Source organism: Chiloscyllium punctatum, chromosome 49 (genome assembly GCF_047496795.1).
Source record: "Chiloscyllium punctatum isolate Juve2018m chromosome 49, sChiPun1.3, whole genome shotgun sequence".
Classification (NCBI taxonomy): domain Eukaryota; kingdom Metazoa; phylum Chordata; class Chondrichthyes; order Orectolobiformes; family Hemiscylliidae; genus Chiloscyllium; species Chiloscyllium punctatum.
The window spans coordinates 40,682,052-40,695,132 of NC_092787.1; the positions used below are offsets into that span (position 1 = coordinate 40,682,052).

Genomic DNA, 13,081 nt, shown 5'->3' on the forward strand with positions numbered 1-13,081 from the left:
GTTTGGGCCTGGTCAGCTTCATTTCATGACAATCTGCAAATACTGCTCATGTCAATGAAGGGACAATAATAAAATCACATCAGCAGCATGAGCGGCTGTACATGGTTGAACCCATCTGGAGTGTTTTGAGACCCCAGCTGGGAACTTCATTCTCCACTGGGCATTGCTCATCAGGAAGGAGATATTGGTCTTGGAGAGGATGCAGTATGTGCAGATTCACAGAACAAGAGCAGGATTCGATCTATGTGGTCAGCTTGCACAAGCCTAGGTTTGACCTAACTTTGAATATAGAAGATTAAAGAGTAAGCCAACATACTAAAGAATCTTGTAGGCTATGTGGAGAGAACCCATTTTCTGGGAGGTTACAACATCCTAAACTTGGAGCTAGCCTGTTCAGGGGTGATGTCAGGAAGCATTTCTTCACTCTGTGTGTAGAAATCTGGAACTCTGTTCCCCAAAAAGATGTGGAGTCTGAGTGATCTTTGAAAATTTCAAAACTGAGGTTAATAGACATTTAGTTTTTGTTAGGCAAGAGTATTAAGGGTGATGCAACTAAGGAAGGTAGATACAGATTTGTCAAGATGAGAAATCAACTCAAGAGATGGATGGCTTACCGCTGATCCTATTCTCTCATCTCCGGTCTGTTACACCACTGCTCATTTCCGGGGCACACTACGTGAGTTATATCATTGGGAATGTGACCTGAAGCCTGACATACCAGCTGCACTTCAACGGACAAAAGAATGAGGATGTCTGGTCATTAGTGGGCACTGCAATCCTGGCTATTTTCCATGTGCTCATTCACCAGTGATGACTCGATTGCAATGAAGGTCATGAACATGGTCTGATGGCTTTGTAACAAGAATAGGCCAATCAACACCTCAAACCTGTCCAACCAAATTAAATCATTGATTACCACTCATACCTCCATTGACCTACCTTATTTACCTAGACCTCACTTAACCCTCATGAAAATCTCGGGCTTGCATTCAATACTCCAGCCAGAACCTATTTGGAGAGGGGCACAGTTCCAGATTTCCATCACCATTTATGTGAAGATATCTTTCAGATATTACTCCAACGGTGGGTTGTAGGGGGGTGTGGACCTGACCAGGTAGTCACGGAGGGAACGGTCTTTACAGAAAGTGGATAGGGGTGGGAGGGGAATATATCTCTGGTGGTGGGGTCCGTTTGGAGGTGGTGGAAATGTCATCCACCGACATTTCCGCCACCTCCAAAACGACCCCACCACCAGAGATATATTTCCCTCCCCACCCCTTTCTGCCTTCCGCAAAGACCGTTCCCTCCGTGCTACCTGGTCAGGTCCACGCCCCCCCCCCCCGCCCCCCCAACCCCACAATCCACCCTCCCATCCTGGCACTTTCCCCTGCCACCGCAGGAACTGTAAAACCTGCACCCACACCTCCTCCCTCACCTCTATCTAATCCCTAAAGGAGCCTTCCACATCCATCAAAGTTTTACTTACACATCCACTAATATCATTTATTGCATCCGTTGCTCCCGATGCGGTCTCCTCTACATTGGGGAGACTGGACGCCTCCTAGCAGAGCGCTTTAGGGAACATCTCTGGGACACCCGCACCAATCAACCACACCGCCCTGTGGCCCAACATTTCAACTCCCCCTCCCACTCTGCCGAGGACATGGAGGCCCTGGGCTTCCTTCACCGCCGCTCCCTCACCACCAGACGCCTGGAGGAAGAACGCCTCATCTTCTGCCTCGGAACACTTCAACCCCAGGGCATCAATGTGGACTTCAACAGTTTCCTCATTTCCCCTTCCCCCACCTCACCCTAGTTCCAAACGTCCAGCTCAGCACTGTCCCCATGACTTGTTCTACCTGCCTAACAGTACTCTTCCACTGACACTCTCATTCGTTTGGCCGAACTGGTCCTCACCCTTAACAATTTCTCCTTTGAATCCTCCCACTTCCTCCAGACCAAAGGGGTAGCCATGGGCACACGTATGGGCCCCAGCTATGCCTGTCTCTTTGTTGGCGAGGTGGAGAAGTTGATCTTCCGTAATTACACCGGCACCACTCCCCACCTCTTCTTCTGCTACATTGATGACTGCATTGGTGCCACCTCGTGCTCCCGCGAGGAGGTTGAGCAATTCATCAACTTCACCAACACATTCCACCCCGACCTTAAATTTACCTGGACCATCTCTGACACCTCCCTGCCCTTCCTGGACCTCTCCATCTCCATTAATGACGACTGACTTGACACTGACATTTTTTACAAACCCACCGACTCCCACAGCTACCTGGATTACACCTCTTCCCACCCTACCTCTTGCAAAAATGCCATCCCGTATTCCCAATTCCTCCGCCTCCACCGGATCTGCTCCCAGGAGGACCAGTTCCACCACAGAACACAGCAGATGGCCTCCTTCTTTAGAGACCACAATTTCCCTTCCCACGTGGTTAAAGATGCCCTCCAACGCATCTCGTCCACATCCTGCACCTCCGCCCTCAGACCCCAACCCTCCAACCGTAACAAGGACAGAACGCCCCTGGTGCTCAACTTCCACCCTACAAACCTTCGCATAAACCAAATCATCCGCCGACATTTCCGCCACCTCCAAACAGACCCCACCACCAGGGATATATTTCCCTGTTTTTTTTTGGTTCTGTTTGCCGAGCTGGGAATTTGTCTTGCAAACGTTTTGTCACCTGTCTAGATGACATATATTTCCCTCCCCACCTCTTTCCGCCTTCCGCAAAGACCGTTCCCTCCGTGACTACCTGGTCAGGTCCACGCCCCCCCCCCCAACAACCCACCCTCCCATCCTGGCACTTTCCCCTGCCATCGCAGGAATTGTAAAACCTGCGCCCACACCTCCTATCTCACCTCTATCTAAGGCCCTAAAGGAGCCTTCCACATCCATCAAAGTTTTACTTGCACATCCACTAATATCATTTATTGTATCCGTTGCTCCCGATGTGGTCTCCTCTACATTGGGGAGACTGGGCGCCTCCAGCAGAGCACTTTAGGGAACATCTCTGGGACACCCACACCAATCAACCACACCGCCCCGTGGCCCAACATTTCAACTCCCCCCTCCCACTCTGCCGAGGACATGGAGGTCCTGGGCCTCCATCACCGCCGCTCCCTCACCATCAGACGCCTGGAGGAAGAACGCCTCATCTTCCGCCTCGGAACACTTCAACCCCAGGGCATCAACGTGGACTTCAACAGTTTCCTCATTTCCCCTTCCCCCACCTCACCCTAGTTCCAAACTTCCAGTTCAGCACTGTCCCCATGACTTGTCCGGACTTGTCCTACCTGCCTATCTCCTTTTCCACCTATCCACTCCACCCTCTCCTCCCTGACCTATCACCTTCATCCCCTCCCCCACTCACCAATTGTACTCTATGCTACTCTCTCCCCACCCCCACCCTCCTCTAGCTTATCTCTCCACGCTTCAGGCTCACTGCCTTTATTCCTGATGAAGGGCTTTTGCCCGAAACATCGATTTCGAAGCTCCTTGGATGCTGTCTGAACTGCTGTGCTCTTCCAGCACCACTAATCCAGAATCTGGTTTCCAGCATCTGCAGGCATTGTTTTTACCTCGTTGATGATATCAACTGCTTGACAAGCTGCAGCTTCATGACAAATGGGTAATTAAGTCTGTGTGCAGAACAAGTGTTCTGAAGTAAAGGAGTTAATTGCAGGAAAAGCGATGTTTGAAACAGTCAGCCATCCCCAAATGTACAAGGAACAGGGAGCTACCTCTGATAAGAAGGCAAACTACAAACTTGGGGGTCTCCAGAAATATAGTAATGTTGGAGACTAAAGACTCTATAGAATCATTAATAATGTCACATCATAAACCTGAAAGAGAGTAAAATTGTATAAGAATCCAACAGAAGAACAAGTCAGTAGCAGAACTAGTGGGTGACACGGTGGCACAGTGGTTAGCACTGCTGCCTCACAGCGCCAGAGACCCGGGTTCAATTCCTGACTCAGGTGACTGTGTGGAGTTTGTACATTCTCCCAGTGTCTGCGGGGGTTTCCTCCGGGTGCTCCGGTTTCCTCCCACAGTCCAAAGATGTGCAGGTCAGGGTGAATTGGCCATGCTAAATTACCCATAGTGTTAGGTAAAAGGGGTAAATGTAGGGGAATAGGTGGGTTGCGGGTCGGTGTGGACCTAGTTGGGCCGAAGGGCCTGTTTCCACACTGTAAGTAATCTAATCTAATCTAAACTTCGAAGATCAACATTACACAAGGATTGAAACCTGGATACTTCCAGACAGACATTGCTGGTTGAAATCCTGGCCAGATTCCATCATTAATTGGGTAATAGCCAAGTTGGGTTGTGAGGCTTAACTAACTTACTTACTTCAGGGATCTTATTTCGGTTGCTTCAGGCAACAAGGATAAAATAATTGTTTCAGTATTTGTATGTCTGTCAGATATCTTAATAAGTAACCAAATTAAAGGTGACTTGTGGTGATTTACCCACAACACCAGAGAGAGACACGCACTTGTTGAGGTCCCTGGGGTTGTGGAACAGATAGCGTCCAGCTTGCTCGTATCCAATAACCTGAAGGAAGTCTCGGAAATGGGGCTGGCTCCATAGGCTTGCCACCTCTTTCTCCAACAGTTTAGGGCACACTGTGGGTGGTGACCGGCACTTTTCCAGCTGGAATAGAACAAAGAGCACAAGGGTGACCATTGAGCATCAAACAGATTAAGTGGGACATCAGTAACCTGCTCTGAGTTGTCTCACTCTTTCAGTGAGAGGAATGAAGAGATCATTACACATTCCTGATGATGGGCCTATGCCCGAATTGTCAACCCTTCCGCTCCTCAGATGCTGCCTGACCTTCTGTGCTTCTCCAGCGCCAGACTTTTCGACTACGAAGATCATGACCTCTACGAGATTGCTTGTTGAGCAAATATCAGAGAAGCAGATGAGCCATTCCACACTCTGCCTTGTACTTCTGAATCATATCAACCCAGCACTGAGGGTGGACTCCTACCCTGTTCCCTGAGGTCACACCTGGGTATCTGGATTAATAGCTGAGTGATAATACAGGTTGTTCTGCTGTAACGCAGTTGTGTTCCTCTGCAAACTCCTGCTGTAAAAAATCACACTATGAAAAACTGCTATAGAAACTCGCGCTGTAGAAGATCACTAATAGGAAATTGCTTTACCTGCTCAGTAGAAAGTTCGCATTATCCAAACAATTCGTCAATTGCATTATGGCCAATTTGCGCTGACAAAAAGTGTGTTAAAGCAGAACGACCTGCACTCCAGCAGCACAAGTTGGCTATAATGTTGCTGAAGAATTAGGGAAGAGTATTTTTGAAATTATTACTGCTGTTTGCAATAGTGCGGTTCCAGTGGGGATCGGTTTACATGCTTCATTCTGCAGATGCACTGGAGACTGTGCCTTTCTGCGCCGGTCTTTGTGCTGGGTACTGAGCAGCTTTTCTGTGTGAGGTACTGTTCACACAGCAGCTTCCTAACATTTTGTAAATGTACTGTGCTAAATTAACTTTTGTTTCATTAACAAACATGATTTCAACCTTCACTCAGGCTGTGCTTTACTGTGCATTAGAATTATGGGAGATTTTGGAGTGACTGTGAATGATATTTTTTTGCTACTCTGCCCCTAACCCCACTTTTCCCAAAGGCCCCATTATTTCTATTAAGCAATTTTCTATTAAGCTAAGTATCATTGGAACACAATTCCAGCGTTATAGGAGAGCTAACGGTACCACTAGACTATTGCCTCCATTTATATGAAGCAATGTTCACACCTCCTGCTCACTAATCTCACCCCCTGGCAGCATCACCTCTGTCATTATTTGTTATGACTACTGTTTATCTCTTATCTAGAACTGGGGTTGTCATTTAAAAACATGAAGTCAATTACTGAAAACTGAGATAAGGAATGATTTCGAGATGCCGGTGTTGGACTGGGGTGGACAAAGTTAAAAATCACACCACACCAGATTATAGTCCGACAGGTTTAATTGGAAGCACCAGCTTTCGGAGCGATGCTGACGAAGGAGCAGACTATAACCTGGTGTTGTGTGATTTTTAACTGAGATAAGGAAAATCTTTTTCTCTCACAGAGGATCATGAATCTTTGGAACTCTCTCTCTTGTTAGGTTGGGGAAGGAAGGGTCCTTGAACCTATTTAAGGCAAAGGTAGATAAATTGTTGATAAGCAAAGGGGGAAATGAAAGGTTATTGAGCGTAGGGAGGGAATGTAATCTGATAGCCATGATCATATTGAATGGAGGATAGGCCTGAGGGGCAGAGTGGCCTACTCCTGCTCCTATTTCATAGCGTGCATGCAAATTGCTATGTCAACATGTCCAATTTTAAATTTTCCCATCACAACTCCCACGATGCAGCTTAAAGATCTGGTCACCAAATGGTGCTGTGGATTGAAAATCACAAAAATAATCTGTCCCCAGGTATAGCAAAAAAGGGATTTAATACTTGAATCTTCAAGGTTTAGGATTCTACTCTGGGCTGGGCTGGGCCATTTGACCTACAGCCTCAGGCACCAAACATCTGACCCCCATCCCCCCGCACAACCCCTTAAATATCCAACTCCTATCCCAACATCCAATCCCCATCACTCTACCCCAATGACAATCCCCCAACACCTGACTCACCCCCTCTGGACCTGGCCATCCTGCATCAATACTCATCCATCACTGCATCACTTAGTCACCCCACCCTCAATACCCAACTAAACAGCCCTGAACCCATCCCAAAGGGAGAGCAGACTGAGTCACCCAGAGCTCTGACAACAGACCACAACCCCCTCCTAGAATAATTCTTCATGACACCTGACCCATCCACCCTCTCAATTGCCAACCACCCTATCTCCTTACCCACCTACCATCCTCCCCATTACACACCTGCCTCCCTACCCCTTTACTCATCTACCACCCTACACTCCTTACCCACCTACAACTCTGCACCCTTACCCACCTCCCAACCTACCTCTATACCCACCTGTCACTCATCCCTGTCATCCAATCAGTTGTATCAAACCTCACCAAATAGGAAGCACAGGCCCATTAGCACCTTCACAGGCCACCTAGGGATTGGTAGTCAATATCAGCTATGTCAGCAATTGCCACATCACAAGAGGGAACTTAAAAAATGGCACCCGTGAGACATTTTGTCTCCTGAAACAAAAACATAAATTACTGGAGAAACCCAGCAGGTGTGCCAGCATCTGTGGAGAGAAAGCAGAGTTAATGTTTCATGTCCAATGACCCTTCTTCAGTTCTGATTCAGATTTCCAGCATCTGTAGTTCTTAGTTTTACTTCTTCCCAGACATGTCCCCTTTTTCTCAGTGTATTAGGGCTCAGCATTGGAGCTTCTGGATGTAAATCTGTTTCCAGACCTCAGCAGTAGTTACACTTCTGCCCTGATGCATGGTACTTTTAGGAATAAGTCTGCTCTAGGGTTCATGTCTGGGAGAAGGGTAAGTTTGAAACATGTGGGTTCAGGCTCCTGCTGGTGAACGCTCTTGGGGCCCACAGGAACACCATAGCAAATAATCAAAGCTTCAAGAGTCTGTGAGAATCTGTGGTAACACACAAGTCTCCAAGTCAAAACTAACTAGCCACGTGCTCTTCATAATTAACGAGCAACTTATATCTTCACTCAGGAACCTCAGGCCCTGGAGTAAAGGATTCCAAGAGCTCCATATTCAACAGACACAAACGTAATCAGTTCCACAAGATAGTTAACCTATCTAACCTAATATTTTTAACATGTAGCTTCTGATTCATTCCATTTGTATGCAACACAAAGACTTCTAATTTTACACCCATAGCTCTCACAAGTAACTGATTGAACTTGAGTGTGCCTTTTGGAATTGTCTTCCTCAGAGAGCAATGGAGACTGGATCACTGAATATAATCAAGGATGAGTTAGACAGATTTTTGATTAGCAAGGGAGTCAAGTGTTATGGGGGTGCAGATTGGAAACTGGGGTCACAGTCAGATTAGCCATGATCCTGTGAAGAGAGAAGGAGAAAGATTGGAGGGGGGCAAGGTGCCAAATAGAGTCATAGAGTCATACAGCACGGAAACAGACCCTTCGGTCCAACCCGTCCATGCCGGCCAGATATCCCAACCCAATCTAGTCCCACCTGCCAGCACCCGGCCCATATCCCTCCAAATCCTTCCTATTCATATACCCATCCAGATGCCTCTTAAATGTTGCAATTGTACCAGCCTCCACCACATCCTCTGGCAGCTCATTCCATACACATACCACCCTCTGCGTGAAAATGTTGCCCCTCAGGTCTCTTTTATATCTTTCCCCCTCTCACCCTAAACCTATGCCCTCTAGGTCTGGACTCCCCGACCCCAGGGAAAAGACTTTGTCGATTTACCCTATCCATGCCCCTCATAATTTTGTAAACCTCTATAAGGTCACCCCTCAGCCTCCGACTTGCTGATAAACTGTGTTCTTGTATGTCCAAGAGTGATGAAGGATGGACAACAAATGCTGACCTTCCCAGTGAAAGAATAAGAAAATAATTAGATTACATTACAGTGTGGAAACAGGCCCTTCGGCCCAACAAGTCCACACCGACCTGCCGAAGCGCAACCCACCCAGACCTCTACATTTACCCCTGCCCCTAACACTATGGGCAATTTAGCATGGCCAATTCACCTGACCCGCACATCTTTGGACTGTGGGAGGAAACCGGAACACCCGGAGGAAACCCACGCAGACACGGGGAGAATGTGCAAACTCCACACAGTCAGTCGCCTGAGGTGGGAATTGAACCCGGGTCTCAGGCGCTGTGAGGCAGCAGTGCTAACCACTGACCCACCGTGCCGCCCATAAATCTTCATCAGATCATAAATCTCACCCCCCCTCTAAGCTTCTTGATAGTCTAAAGTAGGGGGTAACACCTCTTAGAATGTGTTGTCAGAGCTAAGGGCTGATCCACTCCTGCCTGATTTATACCCTGCTGAAGACAAGCTTCATTCCTTTGGGTATCAGGCTATTTTGACCTGTTTTGGAGCCATTGAAAACTGTGCTCAATCTGAACAGTACACCCTCAAACCCTTCTCACCATCCATACTGTTGCTTCATTCCAATTGGACACCTGTGAAGAATGAAGAGTGATCCCATTTGAGTTAACCTGCTTTATCCTTAACTCGATCCCCATTCCAACATTACAACTGTAGTCGCGTACACATGAATGCACATCTGCTGCCCGCAGTCCTAATGCACTAAGCTATCTAAGTCAGTCCAAATATCTCCCCCTGTGCACAACACTGTCCCATCTAAGGAAGAAAAAAACAATGTCCCATTGTACAATGGAAACATTGAGCCTCTCATACACATGGTGGCACCTTTGGCTGGATATTTGAGCTACATCGATGACATGTTCTGAGGGCTTAATTGCAACAACAACTAGCACTGCATTTAGCCTTCAACATCAAAAACCATTCCACGGCTTTTCAGGGAGTGTAAGGTGAAGGAGATTGGGTATGGTAGGAGAGAATGAAAAAGATAATCACAAACAAAAACAGAAATTGCTGGAAAAATTCATTAGGTGTGGCAGCATCTGTGGAGAGAAAATAGAATTGATGTTTCGGGTCCAGTGACCCTTCTTCAGAAAGCCAATCACAACCTTGGTCAAAGAACTTACAATACAGGAGGCTTTTCAAGGAAGAAGGGGGAAGAGGGGCTGAACTGTCCAGGGTCTTGTGGGGGGGTGGGGGGAGTGGGGAGGTGGTGGGGCTTGGCCATTTAATGTTGGAGTGGAAGAAGGGAGATGGATATAAGGTTAACATCAGGACATTGGAGAGGTGGTGAGGGAATGTACAGCCTGTTGTACTGCAGGGAGATAGCTATCTGTCTCCTCCAGCACCATTCATTCCTGGGTTCATAATCCTGCAGATGTTGAAAATCTGAAATATAATCAGAAACTTCTGGAAAGCTCAGCTGTTCTAGCAGCATCTGTGGACAGAGAAACAGAGTTACCATTTCAGTTGAGTTTTCATTGACTGGAAACAACTATTCTTGGTTTAAACAAATGTAGAAGTGGGGAAAAAGAGGGTGTGAAAGGGACAAAAAAATAAGATCTGTGCTGGGATCAAAGTAAGGACTAATGAAATAATGGAAGAACTGAAAATGCAAACACAAACTGTTCCCTAGACTGAAAGGTGAGAGAGATAAAGAGAAAGGGAAAGGAAGAAAAGCAGACAATAAAACAGGGTATGAGAGCCTATTGGGAACTTGGACCTGGTTTCTGTAAAATGTATAATACATCACAGAGTGAGCACTTATCTACATAATAGTGGCATGGAGCATTTGGTCACGTTCAGGTATTAAGAAAGATATCTTTCTGTTATTTATTTGCCCAATAAATAACATTTACTCTTTGTTGATTTTAGTTTGATTTGATTTTAGTCTGCTATACTAAAAGCCTTGGAACTTCAAATCATTTTCTGTGATTGTTTGAGTCACTGGGAATCCAGATATCATTTTAAAAATTACCCGTCTCCACAGGGACTTCATATCATATCAAGTTTTAGATCAGCAGCCCATTGGATTTGGTTCGTAGCTGTTGGTGAAAACGTTTGCTTTGCTCATTTAAACCTGTTATTGACCAGTCTTTTGTTTCTTTAATTATGCCTTCTTTACTTACTTCATCATCAAACTGTTTCTCTTCACGCAAGTGTGCTTTCAACATGTTCTAGTTTTAATCTAAATCAGCAAATTTGCAGACAATACAATACTAGGTGGCAGGCAGATTGTGAGAGGGATACAAACAGTTTACAGAGAAATCTGGATAGGTTAAGGAAGTGGGCAAAAGGTTGGCAAATGATGTATAACCTGGGAAAATGCGAAGTTGTTAATTTTGCAAGGGATACCAAAACAACGGGGTGATATTTAAATGGAGGGAAAGTGTAGAAAACTGTTACACATAGGGACCTGGGGGTTCTTGTGCATGAAACACAGAAAGCTAGCACACAGGGGCAGCAGGTCATCAGGAAGGGGAATGGAATGTTGGCCCTTATTTCAAGGAGCTTAGAGTGTAAGAGTCTTACTGCAACTGTACAGGGTGCTGGGGAGGCCACATCTGGAGTACTCCGAGCAGTTTTGGTCCCCTTATTTAAGTAAAGACATTATTTCATTGTAGGTAGCTCAGGGAAGGATCACTGGGATGATCCCTGGTATAGATGGATTGACTTATGAGCAAAGACTAAACAAGTTGGAACTCTTGTCATTGTAGTTTAAAAGAATGAGAGTCATCTCGCTGAAACATAGACTTAAGGGGCTCGACAGGGTAAATACTGAGAGGATGTTTCCCCTCATGGGAGAATCTAGAACCAGAGAGTACAGTCTCAGAATAAAGCGGTGCCAATTTAAGCCAGAAATGAGGAGAAATTTCTTCCCTCAGAAAGCTGAGAGTCTTTGGAACTCATTGCCACATATAGCTGTGGGACAGAGTCCTTTTGATTAAAGGCTGAGAGAGATAAACTCATGATCAGTTGGGGAATCAAAGGTTATAGGAAAAGGGCTGAAAATGTGTTGCTGGAAAAGCACAGCAGGTCAGGCAGCACCCAAGGAGCAGGAGAGTCGACGTTTTGGGCATGAGCCCTTCTTCAGGAATGAGGAAAGTGTGCCCAGCAGGCTAAGATAAAAGGTAGGGAGGAGGGACTTGGGGGAGGGGTGTTGGAAATGCGATAGGTGGAAGGAGGTTAAGGTGAGGGTGATAGGCCGGAGTGGGGGTGGGGGCGGAGAGGTCAGGAAGAAGATTGCAGGTTTGGAAGGCGGTGCTGAGTTCGAGGGTTGGGACTGAGACAAGGTGGGGGGAGGGGAAATGAGGAAACTGGAGAAATCTGAGTTCATCCCTTGTGGTTGGAGGGTTCCTAGGCGGAAGATGGGGCACTCTTCCTCCAGCCGTCGTGTGGCTATGGTCTGGCGATGGAGGAGGCCAAGGACCTGCATGTCCTTGGTGGAGTGGGAGGGGGAGTTGAAGTGTTGAGCCATGGGGTTGGTTGGGTTGGTTGGTCCGGGTGTCCCAGAGGTGTTCTCTGAAATGTTCCATAAGTAGGCGGCCTGTCTCCCCAATATAGAGGAGGCCACATCGGGTGCAGTGGATGCAATAAATGATGTGTGTGGAGGTGCAGGTGAATTTGTGGCGGATATGGAAGGATTCCTTGGGGCCTTGGAGGGAAGTGAGGGGGGAGGTGGGGGCGCAAGTTTTGCATTTCTTGCGGTTGCAGGGGAAGGTGCCGGGAGTGGAGGTTGGGTTGGTGGGGGGTGTGGACCAGACGAGGGAGTCACGGAGGGAGTGGTCTTTTCAGAACGCTGGTAGGGGAGGGGAGGGAAATAGATCCTTGGTGATGGGGTCCGTTTGGAGGTGGCGGAAATGACGGCGGATGATACGATGTATATGGAGGTTGGTGGGGTGGTAGGTGAGGACCAGTGGGGTTCTGTCCTGGTGGCACTTGGAGGGGCGGGGTTCAAGTGTGGAGGAGCGGGATGTGGAGGAGATGCGGTGGAGGGCATCGTCGATCACGTCTGGGGGGAAATTGTGGTATTTGAAGAAGGAGGCCATCTGGGTTGTACGGTTTTGGAACTGGTCCTCCTGGGAGCAGATGCGGTGGAAACGAAGGAATTGGGAATATGGATGGCGTTTTTACAGGGGGCAGGGTGGGAGGAGGTGTAGTTTAGGTAGTTGTGGGAGTCGGTCGGTTTATAGTAAATGTCCATGTTGATTCGGTCGCCCGAGATAGAGATGGAGAGGTCTAGGAAGGGGAGGGAGGAGTCTGAGACGGTCCAGGTAAATTTGAGGTCGGGGTGGAAGGTGTTGATAAAGTGGATGAACTATCCAACCTCCTCGTGGGAGCACGAGGCAGCGCCAATACAGTCATCGATGTAGCGGAGGAAAAGGTGGGGGTTGGTGCCAGTGTAGCTGCAGAAGATGGACTGTTCCACATATCCTACAAAGAGGCAGGCATAGCTGGGGTCCATGCGGACCTCCTTTGGTTTCGAGGAAGTACCCTCCAGCAACCAACCAGTGCCCTTCCACTGACAAA

The 13,081-nt window shown here is 47.4% G+C and overlaps 1 protein-coding gene across 1 annotated transcript in view; it reads right to left on the minus strand.

Moving 5' to 3' along the window:
- The window catches only part of LOC140469626 (uncharacterized), a 321,689-nt gene that overhangs the window by 14,606 nt on the left and 294,002 nt on the right, over nucleotides 1-13,081 (minus strand). Inside the window, exon 8 of the mRNA XM_072566310.1 lies at nucleotides 4,509-4,666. Within this exon, the coding sequence (XP_072422411.1) occupies nucleotides 4,509-4,666 (158 nt within the window). The remainder of the gene's footprint in view (nucleotides 1-4,508; nucleotides 4,667-13,081) is intronic.